Source organism: Heloderma suspectum, chromosome 3 (genome assembly GCF_057233095.1).
Source record: "Heloderma suspectum isolate Gila_16-S chromosome 3, 16-S_ref, whole genome shotgun sequence".
NCBI lineage: Eukaryota > Metazoa > Chordata > Lepidosauria > Squamata > Helodermatidae > Heloderma > Heloderma suspectum.
The window spans coordinates 217,301,335-217,314,167 of NC_139460.1; the positions used below are offsets into that span (position 1 = coordinate 217,301,335).

General features: G+C 44.5%; 1 protein-coding gene and 1 long non-coding RNA gene across 2 annotated transcripts in view; one reads left to right on the forward strand and one right to left on the reverse strand.

Moving 5' to 3' along the window:
- The window catches only part of LOC146350769 (uncharacterized), a 44,281-nt gene extending 35,697 nt beyond the window's left edge, over positions 1–8,584 (forward strand). Inside the window, exons 3-4 of the long non-coding RNA XR_014789395.1 lie at positions 281–384; positions 6,915–8,584. This is a non-coding gene — a long non-coding RNA (uncharacterized LOC146350769). The remainder of the gene's footprint in view (positions 1–280; positions 385–6,914) is intronic.
- The window catches only part of UBE2D1 (ubiquitin conjugating enzyme E2 D1), a 43,034-nt gene extending 32,780 nt beyond the window's left edge, over positions 1–10,254 (reverse strand). The window contains exon 1 of the mRNA XM_084845640.1: positions 10,021–10,254. Within this exon, the coding sequence (XP_084701766.1) occupies positions 10,021–10,044 (24 nt within the window). The 5' untranslated portion in view covers positions 10,045–10,254. The remainder of the gene's footprint in view (positions 1–10,020) is intronic.
- Between the last annotated feature and the right edge of the window lie 2,579 nt (positions 10,255–12,833).

The window sequence follows — 12,833 nt, forward strand, 5'->3', positions numbered from 1 at the left end:
AGTTCTCAGAGGTTTGTTGAGCAACTTGGCAGTTCAGTATTGTGGCGAACAGGGACAAGCTGACAGAACACAAACAGCACACTTTCCATTTCACACCACAAAAACACTTTCAGGGTGGGCATGGGGGAAGGGAACAGATTCCGAATTTGCCAAGGACTTACATAGTACTTTAATGCTATACATTGTTCATGGATTCTGCTTCAAGTATGTGTTTGCCTCTGCACTTTTAATTGCCTCCTCCCCTAGCCTTGAATATAGATTTAATACATCTAATTCCCAGTCACAGAACATCCACAGACAATCCACACCTTTCTCCTTGTCAGCTGAACTACAGAGTGAGAGAACTACGGGGGATATGGTAAAGCAAAGTGCCTTGAACACTGGGTAGGTACTATATAAAAGCTAAGTATTATTATCAATCAGCATGCATGATTCATCCATGTGTACGAAAGATGCAAAGAACCCATGCTGACATGGGATCCTTCTCACACTGTCTCTCAGGGCCCAAACAAATGAGACATTAAGTGCATCAATGCATTTGATGTGTATTTTTTCCTTTAACAGCAGCTGCGGAGAGGGGGGTGCAGTATCAGCACCATGGTATGCACAGAGGGTTTTTTAACCCTTCCCCAAGACCAAACCTGACATCCAAAGAACCCCCCACCCTACTCCAAAAGATGCTATTAGCCCCTGGAGGGGAAGCTAATAGCAGCTGGGGGCGGAGTTAAATCCACATTCCCTATGGTCCCAATCCTCCTCTGAGCCCCCAAGGCTATGGTTTTTTCCCTATAAACCCTATATTAATGTGTTTATGCATTTAACATCACATTTGTTTTGGCCCTCAGACTCTGGCCCAACCCTAGTTGTACTAAAGAAGCATTCAACTAGATAAGGAGGAAGCTTCCCTAAAGACTCGCTTCCTGGCCAATCTAAATTCAAGCTCCTAATTTCAGACACTCTTTACCTGTGTCAGAGCAAGTAGATACCAGTCCAGGATATAACAGTCAGTCTGGTAGAAAGCATGATTGCCTGCTGTATTTCTGTAAAGACTGTTATAAATAGGAGTCTCAGCTGGGTTTACTGTAGAGTTGGCATTAACATAGCCCTGCCTAGCATCAAGAACCCAATGCATTAGTGCTTCAGTGCATTCATCTGCTGACAAGTCCACTTTATTCTCAGTCTCATCAAGTTACCTATGGTTTAATTGCACAGGGACCCTACATGTTATCGCACATTAACTCACTCTTCTAAATAATGGCTTTCCTGAATACAACATGGATTGGATCCAGACTTGGGTACATGCACTTAGGATGATGAAAATGGACTTCCCCACTCCTCCTTTCCACAGCAGCCCCTCCAGCCCCCTGAAAATCCTACACAGGTGTTGGTCACACAACACACTAACCCACACTCAGTGGTTGAGTGTGGGTTGTTGTTGAACCATGGGTTGTTTGCTGAACTGTCAGCTAGTGTGTTGTTTGAACCCAGGACATTTTCCACAGGCTGGCTTGTTAACCATCCTGAACAACCCAAGAAACCATGGGTTCTCAAGGTGGCTTGTTCAAGACAAATATGCCATATTGCATGGTTAACAAGCCACCCTGTGGAAAATGTCCTAGGTTCAGACAACATGCTAACCCATGTTTCAACAACAACAACACCCACTCACCATTGAGTGTGGGTTAGCGTGTTGTGTGAACGTTGCCAGAGTGTAAGGGGACCCTCCTAAATGGGGTGTGCTGTGGTGTGGGCGGGGGAAAATCCCCCAAAATCAGGCCGATGCCCCTTCCGTGAGTGGAGCCCTTCTGTCAGTGGAAGGCAGATCCTAGATCCAACCACAGATCACTAGCTAGATCAAATTAATATTCAAGACTATGCTTTTATGATAGAGGTTCACAGTTTCTGGGAATCCACCTCACACTGGAGAATCTGAGAAATAACCTATAATACAATTTAACTATTCTGCCAATACTCATTTAAAACACAAAACCTGTTACTTTAATAATACACAAAACACAATATGAAAGATTGTCAGTATAACTGTAATGCTATAGTCCTCAGTAAACACTTCACATTATATATATATTAGCACAAATATTAATCTCAGCAAGCATTTGAACTCCATACAATGTCCCCCACCTGTTTTTAAAATACCTAACTCCTCAGAGTTCATTTATATTATTTTTTAATAAAGCAAATACCAAACTACAGTTGTTAGTCATGTTCCCTTATTGTACACAGCATTTCAAAATAGCCAGCCTCGAACATGAAAAACTTAACTGGGGCTTGGGAAATTTTGATATCTGAACTTCTGAGTTTTAATTTCTTGCCCTCCAGGTATGACAGCCTTGGACTCAGACTGCAACTGAAGAACCTGATGATAAAAATACTAAAGTTTAGCAACAGACCTTTCAGTTGCAGTTTGGGTTGCAGTCTTGTGTCCACAACCCAAATGAACAAAGGGCTACATCACACTTTGACAGCTATGTTACACTAGTATTCTATTGATGTTTACCCCACAGATAGTAAAACAGAAATTTTGAAGTGGAAATGAAACATAGAGCAAGCCATTTATATGTTAAAGGCTGTATCTCACCCTTCCTCTAAAGAGCCCAGAAGAGGAAATACATAGCCATCCCATTTTATCCTCAAAACAACCCTGTTAGGTAGGTTAGACCAAGGCAAAACAACTTGTTCAAGGCCACGTAGTGAATATCATTGCTGAGCAGGCATTTGAATCTGGCTCTCCCAAGTCCACGTCTGTCAATTGACTACAGTTCCCTGTTCCATCTCCCCCCTTCATACATTTAAGGTTACTTTGGCTGTGCAATTTACATCTTCGCTTGTCCTAGACTGGCCTTGCAACAGTGGTCAATGCCTCATTGACAATGGCCCTTGATTTTTCTTAAGCCTCTTGTTATAAAGGCCTTCTTGTATGAGCAAATTGACAGAAGGGCCAATTTCCTCATGGACAGGGCGTCCTAGAGTATGTCCCAGAATCCTCTGCAATACACAGGGTTCTATGGCTTACATGCTGTTATTCTTGAGCAGACAGAGAAAGGGTTAATGGATGGTACAAAGTCTGGAAACACTGGTTAAAGCAGATGTATTCCTATTAAACTTACCTTGTGTACTTTATGATGGCTGCATTTAGGGAAAGCCTGTTTTGTTGGGTTTTCAAGGAGCTCTGCCTGTGTTCAAGCTGCTCCTGGGACCTTATCCTTGGGGCTATGCTCAGACACTGTGCACTTTTAGAGATCCCACCACTGCACTTTAAGTTGGCAGGCACCTAGCGTAGAATGTGCCTTCTTCAGATAGTCATCATTACCACATGCTTTTAGGGATCTACTGTTAAATTACCCTTTCCTTTCTTCCCCTCTCAAAAGTGTGTTTTAATATGTTATTAGTTTATGGAGACACCCAGGGTACTGAGTGTGTTTTGTTTTGTAAAGCTCCCCAAGCACCAGCTGACAGCTGGGAGGGGGGTGGAATGCAGTAATTATTACATTACTTCCAGCTACATAACATAATCATAGTTAAGCATCAGAGGCTGAATGGAAGCCCCATTTGCCATTTTTGAGAGCAGAATCTCAGCTTTACTGTAAATGTTAAACATGATGTCATCTGCAATTAGTAGAGCTCCATGTGTAACCTTGCAAGATTCTATAACTCTGAAGGACAGCTGCATAGCCACTTGCTCTCCAAACAGCTTTTCTTTAGATTAATATCTTTTCCCTAAATTACCATTGTTTTACAGCCAGATCTACTGCATTCCTCACCAGTGTTTTATCGCTTGTGATTCTGGCTTGCAGACTCACTGTTGTTTTAGGAGGGCTTTGGGGTGAGAAAAGAAAGGAAGTCAAGAGGAAACTTAGCAATCATGTTTTTGTAGCAGGTTCTTTTGAGATCCTGAGCCAATGAGCCAGTGATCCCACCTGCGCTGCTTTGAGACATTCAGGACCACAGGGGAGGAGCCCATGATGTAACTTCTCCCCATGACCCAATCAATCCCCCAAGAAAGTGTGGTAAAACTGGAACAGGGAGGATCCACACCTTACTGATCAAGAAGCACTGAGCAACTCCCACACCACCAAGGTAACGTAAGAACAAGATGCTGGCTAACTAAAGACAGGAGTGGCCCCAATTTTGGACCTGATGTCATCCTACATAAATTCCAGTATTTCCCTCCCTGCTTTATTTGCAAGGCACCAATTTATTTAACAAAGCCCACAGTGGCATAGCCATCACTGTGTTACAAGCAACCAAGTGAACAGTAATGATTTGCCCCACCATTTGTCATTCAAGATGCAGACTCTGGCTGATGTTTCCCATCACTCATTTTTTTGGCACTGAATAAGTTAACCCAGTGCACCCTTTGCTATATTGAAAAGCACTGTTCATATACACTTGTTCTTCTCAGACCACCACATTTTCTTACCTTTAGGCAATAACATGGGAGGATAATTGAAAGGCTTCTGAATGGAAACTTAAGTGCTGCATTTCTAGTCACCCAATCAGCAACACTCTGTGTGCACTTGGGGGCAACCCATGCACACACAGCAGTGGTTTCTTTGAAGCTTCCCCTTCAAGTGCCTGCACTACTCAAAAAGGAAGCTTAAGTTGAACTTTTATTCATTATTTTTACATGTACATGATGGCTTAAGAGTAAAAGAAAATCTGAGAGGTGGAAAACAGAGAGAGGAGAGGGTAAGACAAGAGTAAGAAAAGGTGCCTACCAATGAATGTGGGTAAATGCATATTTTAAAATAAAAGAGTTGCTTCTTCAGTGTATAGTGGAAATTTCAAAGAAACCCTTTTATTATTTTTGTTATAGTCTCAGGCCCACCTGAAAATGTACCACAGACCAGTGGTGCTTCCCAGAACACAACTGAAGAACAAATAGAATAGCCAAAATCTGTAAGTCAAGATTAATAACTTTAAAAGAATGAGGCCAGTAGTGAGATAGCTTTAGAGAACTATGCCAGACACTTTCTAGAAGATGCAACTTTTAATACAAATTCATTTAAAAATATTTTTCTAAGAATAAAATTCCTCAAGGCACTTTACAATAAACAGTAGAAGTCATGATAAAAACATGTTATGCACAATCATACAAGAATAAAGCAGCAATATTGTTTCATAAAACGCAGTAGTACTGGGTAAGTAAAAAAAACACTGATTAAAAGCTTGGGTAAATAGGACAGGCTGCAATCCTATACACACTTACCTGTGAGTAAGTACCATTGAGTTCAATGGGACTTACTTCTGAGTAGACCTGCATAGGATTGTGCTGTTAATCTGGCACCTAAAATTATAATAATGGGAGGTTCAGGCAAGGGGATTCCAAAGTCCGGGTGCCACCAAAGAAAAAACTCCCAACTCCCAAGACTGAGGTATCTGAATAAAGACCTCAGAGGATTATCTTAAATTCAGGGCAAACTCTGGTTGTTCACATATCCAAGTTTGTCCCAGATCTTTAAAGATCAGCAGCAGCACTCTGAACTGTGCCAGGAAAAAAAACTTGAAGTCGATGCGTATGTGTCACGATTAAAGAGATGGGATCACCATGGTAAGCTTGAGTAAACAGCCCAGCAGCTATATTTCAACCAGTTGAAGTATTAAACAGCTTCAATACTGGTAAACCCACACATAAATTGTTTATATTACTGGTGCCTGACCTATCAGAAGAGCCTTGGGAATAATTCAGGCACAGATTGACCCAATTCACATGATCAACACAAGTGACAGTGGCTTATTTAGATCAGTGGCATGTCCTGGGCATGGCTTGTTGTTATCATCCAAACTCCGGCAGCATGGTTTGAGGGGGAAACAACCATCAAATAATCCAACAATAGGCCATATCATCTTCTCCACCCACCTAAATTTCTTCTGCCTCTTCTTCTTGCCCACTGTACATGCTCATCCCCTCCTAATCTAGAGACCTGGTTCTAGCTGTTTCAAGTCAGAACGCAACGTGAAGATCATTTCAACTGAACTGTGGGTTTTAATGGGGGCTGGACACATAACTCACTCTTTTTGCCCAACTACTGGCCCTTCAAGGCCAATGAACAAGAAAGCCGGGTGGGCAGCAAACATAGCACTACATGTATATCTGACTAGGACACTGCAGCTGAAGAGATGCACATTACATGACTTCCAATGGCCAGTAGCAGCAGGCAAGCCAGGATGCAGTTATGGTCTGTTGATCAGGGAATAGGACTGACATTTGTCTAGTGAAAAACAACTACTGCAAAATATTGGTCAGGTATCAATTTATAAGATGGATATCAATTTATCAGAAAGATAACAGGGGAAATTGTCCCAGTTCCAAAAACTGCTGTGTCAACACTCCAGAGTTCAATTCCACCCAGAAGCTTCACAAAGCCTAATGCCAATTCACATGGAGTCTCCTCCATGAGACAGGAAATGCAGTAGATTTAGTGCCAGTCCTGAGTTCCACACTAGAGTTCCACACGCTTGTGTCCTCCAGTAACTAGTTTATTACATATTTCCTCCTGAACAGTACACAAGGTTGAGAGATGCTCATATTTACAGCACATGGCCAGTAGAAGGTAGATTATACAGCTCAATTGGAAAGTGGTTGTCTTGATTCAACAAAGTTTAAATGCCCTATAAATATTCTTAAGATGACTGCCTTAATGACTGAACTGATGACTAATTCTTACATCCCCCCCCCCGCCCTCAATGAACCAAAAATAAATAATTTTATATTTACACCCAGAATACTGGGGGGATGGGATGACCATGTTCTTTTAAAATTTCCTAAGCAACACCACCTTGTTTTTTGGTCACCTAAAGAGTTTAAGATCCTGCTTATGCTTTACATAGGTTCAAGTTTCACTTTGGCTTTTGCTGTAACTATCATGCCTTGAGAAGTTCCTTTTCTGTACCAGATTTCTTCACTAAATCAGCTGACCAAGATGGAGAAAAGTGCTGAGAATACAATGAGAGAGTACCCTAGAACAATCAGAATCTCATGACACTGATTTAAAGTACCTGTGTTTCTACAACAGTTGTCTGGACCAATGAGATAGCAACTATCAAGCCTTTACCCACAATTGCTAGAAGACCAACACTTCCAGAAGGACATAGCAGATATTAGAAAAGAAGATTAAGATGTTTTGTTTGCAAACACTTCGATCTACTGTGTGTCTTGCATCTGTAAGTGAATATGCTACATAGGTCAGGATTAGGCATGGGGCAGAGTTCCATTTCCACCAAAATCCAAGCAAGAACTACAGTTTCTAGCAGGAGGAGAAGCATCTCCAGATTGGGCCTGAGACTACTGCTTTCTAGTAAGTTCTGGGCCCACTCCAAAAATACAGGGAAGTGAAGGGTGGAAGTTCTGCCTCCTCCATCCTAAATATTTCTGATCCTGCAAGGGGTAGGTGAAACAACACTCCCTTGTTGATCAGAGACCTTGGGGTAAGAGGGAGTACAGCTCCTCTGGCTGTGCTCCCCCACCCAACTGATGCCCTTTGACCCAGGGAAGGGGAGGTTTGTTTTTTTTCCTTTTCCCTATTAGATTGTTCTCCTACCTTCCTGGGATGCAGTGCCCCACATCCTTGAAGGGTAAATTCACAGTCTGGTGAATGGCCAGTAAACACACCAGGCCCTCATTGTGGAATGAATTGTGTAGGTCTTCCACAATTCACTCTTTCTGCTGATCCCTAATTAGAATGTACAACTGAATTGAAAAAGATCAGCTTCACTCAATGCTTTAACAGCAACTCTACAGGTCAACACTGTCTATGCTTATGGCATTGTAAAAGCTCATTCCTGACCATGTTACCCTTGAAGCAAGACCTAATATTTCAATGGGGGTTGCTTCTAAGTAAATTTGCTTAGGATTGCAGCCTTGGCATAACTTGTAAACGCCCTAAGCAGCAAGTTGTTCCCAGTATAATGTGGTAAAACTGAAGAATCATAAGAACGCAGCTGGATCAGACCAAAGGCCTGTCTAGTCTAGCATTCTCTTTCCCACAGTGGTCAACCAGATGCTTCTAGGAAGCCCACAAACAGGGCATGCCAATAGCTCTTACACTGTTTGTTGGCCAGCAACTACTTCTACCTCTGACCCTGGAGTTAGCATGAGGGCTACATTAATTTATAGACGATAAGGCTATCTAAGTTGCTGGCCATCCCCTCAGCTTATAACAGCAGCAAATTTGATAAATGAGCTATGCACTGTGTGAAGTAGTGGATCCTTTTCAGGATCCTTTTCTCCTGTCCTGGATCTCCCAAAAGTCAATAGTGCATCTGTCTGAATGCAACATCACCTTGGTGGGAAATTTGAGCCAGAGATCTCCAAATTCTTCTCGCAATTCTAACCAGTCTGCAGTCATAACAGGTCGAACACAATTTTTGAAATGGTGTTAATTTTCTCTTGTCTACATTTACAAAGAAATAGTGTTAAGTGACACCAATTACTCACAGCTGTTGTCAGTAACATCTAGCTGAGTTTCCTTTTTAGCAAGCTTTCTGCTGTTCAGTATCTTATATTTCCTAGCTTTTCACTATTAATACTCACTTGAAGAGAACAGTAAATTACAATATATGAATCAACAACCTCACTTTGTTTTGTTAAAACTACTGAGCAAGCACTAAAGCATATCATTCCGGTGAAGATCAAGTTAGGAGAAGTCTCCCAGACCTACAAATTGGCAATAGTAATACCAATGACTACTTTGGGAGATGAAAAAACACAGGCATGTCTCAGAATTAGATTGATGCAAACTGCCCACAGAGTGCTCCTTCAATATGGTAGGCTCTAGACCTTGAATGTTTAGAGAGGTCATATACAAAATTACAGCCTTTTATTCCAAACCAAAATAATTATCTCCCTGCCCTTGGTACATCAGCCAGGAAGAACTGCCAGCACCATCTCCATACACACTCCCAATCACTACTAAGGACTACTTCAGCCAAGCTGCAAGGTGACGGTGGAGCAGGAGGCTACCCTTTTAACACACTTTAAGTAACCTGAACATGGGCTTGTTAGGCCTGGTATGCACACCACCTCAGTGACATGGGAGCCATTGCAACAATAGTCCTTCCTGCCTGGCCAAAGTAATGCAAGAAGCCCAGACACTGCAGACAGAACCCAGGCTGCAGCTATACCAGCATTAACCCAGTTTCCCCAAGAGCTGACCTGGCATGGGGACCAGCTGCAGCATAAGTCTTCTGACACTACATCAGCAGTGGGGAGAAATAGCTCCAGGACCACTGAAGCAGTGTCAAAAAAACAACAGCCTTAGTTACCTCTCAATATGCTCTTACCAAGCACACTTTTGTGCCAGTTTCTACATTTAGCAGCCTGAAGTAGTACAGTCCAGGAAAGCCTTAGTACTTGTGTCTAGAGGTTGCTAGCGGTTTGGAGTTTCCATGTATGAATGTTCGGGGGGTGGGGGTGCTAAAGAGAATATAGCATTCCAGGAAGGAGGCAGGCGAAACCCTCAGACATGCTAGTTTTCTGCATGTCTGATGGGGGAGAATACACACACACACACACACACGGATCACCCCAACCACAACCTGAAGTGGAACAGTCCAGGAAAAGCTGTACCGCTATACTCTGCTAAGGACTGCGAATATAAGAGGAGAGTCTGTTTAAAGCACAATGAAAAGGTTAACTAAGCACGATCTCAAGCACTTGCCAAACCATCCTAGGAAAACAGAGGCTCCTGCAAGGTGCCAGGAAGCTGCCTATAGAACTATGTACCTTGGCCTCAAGAAAGAAAAATAAGAGGGTGGTCTCCGCAGCCCCCGGACCTAAAACCCCTTCGCACAGGCCCCTCTCCCCCCCTCCCCTCCCCTCCCCTCCCCGCCCGCCATGACTCCTTCTCTTCCCTCTGCCCCCATCGCGAGATCTACTCTCCCCTCAGCCCAATCCTGCGCTACCCGCTCTGAGGTACTAAGCTCAGGCCCGGGCGGCTCGAAGCTCACCCGGGTCCCAACGGACGGTGGGCAGACCGCCCCGGCCCACTCGGGTGCCCTCACCTTCTGTATCCGCTTCAGCGCCATGGGGAGCCGGGGATGCGGGCGGGCCGGTCTGGGGAAGCCGCGAGGGGGGGGGAAACAGGAGGAGGAGGAGGAGGAGGAGGAGGAGGAGGAGGAGACGACGACGGCGTTGGTTGCTCCAGGAGGGGGCCGGGCTCTCGCGGGGCGTGTTAAGGCCGAAGCCGAGGTGCCTCTCCGCTCCCAATCGATGGGTCTTTTGTTTCCGCTTCTGCTAATGGCCCACACACCCCGCCCACCTTGTCCTCCGCCTCCCGCCCCAGGTGCATTCTGGGACATGTAGTCCCAGAGGGCCGGGCGGCCCACGCAGCGCCGCCTACAGTTCTGCCGAAGACTGCGCGGATCGAAAATGTCGGCGGCTGCTAGTAGTTGGTGACCACAGAATTTTTGGGATTTAAGTTATAAGTGGGGCCCCAAAAAGAAAATATGGTTTGTGTATGTAAGAAGCCGTCAGAGCCCGCACCCACTACTGTGCCCAGCACCCACAGTAGGGGGAGGCTTAAAGGCGTGGATCAGGCCCGTTGACAGCCAACCGGCCCCTCGCCTTCAAAGGTCTTCAGTCCTCCTCGGGCGGGAGGCTAGTCCAGAGAGAGGCGGAAGGGAGATCCAGATCTGCTAGTAGCTCTGAGTGACTGCAGTAGGTTGGCAAGGATTTCTGGCTAAACGATATTCTTAACCATAATGTTGCTTAACAATTGCAGCAACCAAATGACTTCCCCGACCCTAAATTCGACGGCTGAAATAAAAAAGGGTGGGGCTTGTGGCACCTGAAAGACTAACCAGTTTAATCTGGCATAAGTTTTCGTGGACTGTAGTCCTCTTCACAAAAGTTGATGCCAGAATAACAGCACAATCCTATGCATGTCTACTCAGAAGGAAGCCCCATGGAGTTCAGTGGGACGCCCCCAGGTAAGGGCGTATAGAATTACTGCCTAAACCACAAGACTCTATTTGCAATGGACTACCCCTATGGAAATTGCTGAAATGAAGGAAGCTTTGGGTAACCAGGAATGGATTTGTCTGTGGAAGATACTCTGGACTCAGAATTCTAAGTGTATGTGTTTTGCACCAAGCTCCGGTTGGTGGATCTCAGGTTTCTAGTAAAAACAAAAACAAAAAAACCCAAAGCGAGCTTTGAACGAGTGGATTGGGCTAGCTGACAGTCAACCTGATCTGCGCCTTCAAAAGCTTCCCTCAGGTATCATAGAATAGTCATAGAATAGTAGGGTTGGAAGGGGCCTACAAGGCCATCGAGTCCAACCCCCTGCTCAATGCAGGAATCCAAGTCAGAGCATCCCTGACAAATGGCTGTCCAGCCTCGTCTTAAAGGCTTCCAGTGTGGGAGAGCCCACCACCTCCCCAGGTAATTGGTTCCATTGCCGTATTGCTCTGACACTCAGGAAGTTTTTCCTGATGTTCAGCCGGAATCTGGCTTCCTGTAACTTGAGCCCATTATTCCGTGTCCTGCACTCTGGGATGATCAAGAAGAGATCCTGGCCTTCTTCTCTGTGACAACCTTTCAAGTACTTGAAGAGTGCTATCATATCTCCCCTCAGTCTTCTCTTCTCAAGGCTAAACATGCCCAGTTCTTTCAGTCTCTCTTCAGACTGAAAGAACTTTGTTTCCAGTCCCCTGATCATCTTTGTTGCCCTCCTTTGAACCCTCTCCAGCTTGTCTGCATCCTTCTTAAAGTGTGGTGCCCAGAACTGGACACAGTACTCCAGATGAGGCCTAACCAGTGCTGAGTAGAGGGGAACTAGTACTTCCCGGGATTTGGAAGCGATGCTTCTATTAATGCAGCCCAAAATAGCATTTGCCTTTTTTGCAGCCACATCACATTGTTGGCTCATATTCAGCTTGTGATCGACGACAATTCCAAGATCCTTCTCGCTCGTAGTGTGGTTGAGCCACGTATCCCCCATCTTGTAACTGTGCATTTGGTTTCTTTTTCCTAGGTGCAGAACTTGGCATTTGTCCCTATTAAATGCCATTCTGTTGTTTTCTGCCCAGCACTCCAGTCTATCCAGATCACTTTGAATTTTGTTTCTGTCTTCCAAAGTATTAGCTATCCCTCCCAATTTTGTGTCATCTGCAAATTTGATCAGCATTCCCTGCACCTCCTCCTCCAAGTCATTAATAAAAATGTTGAAGAGCACTGGGCCCAGGACTGAGCCCTGCGGTACCCCGCTCGTTACCTCTCCCCAGCTTGAGAAGGTCCCATTGATAAGCACTCTTTGAGTCCGATTCTGTAGCCAACTGTGGATCCACATGATCGTTGTTTCATCTAGCCCACTTCGAGCAAGTTTGCTCATCAGGATATCATGGGGCACTTTGTCGAAAGCTTTGCTGAAGTCGAGGTATATGATGTCTACAGCATTCCCACGGTCTACAAGGGAGGTGTCTTGATCAAAAAATGAGATCAGATTTGTCTGGCAGGACTTGTTTTTGACAAATCCATGTTGGCTTCGAGTAATCACGGCATTGTTGTCAAGGTGCTTCCAGATGGATTGCTTTATGATCTGCTCCAGAATTTTCCCAGGGATTGATGTCAGACTGACTGGTCTGTAGTTCCCAGGTTCCTCCTTTTTACCCTTTTTGAAGATAGGGACAACGTTAGCCCTCCTCCAGTCATCTGGCACTTCCCCGGTCCTCCATGATTTCTCAAAGAGAATAGACAGCGGTTCTGAGAGTTCTTCTGCCAGTTCCTTTATTACTCTAGGATGCAGTTCATCTGGCCCTGGAGATTTGAACTCATTCAAAGTAATGAGGTGTTCCTTGACCATATGCCTGTCGAT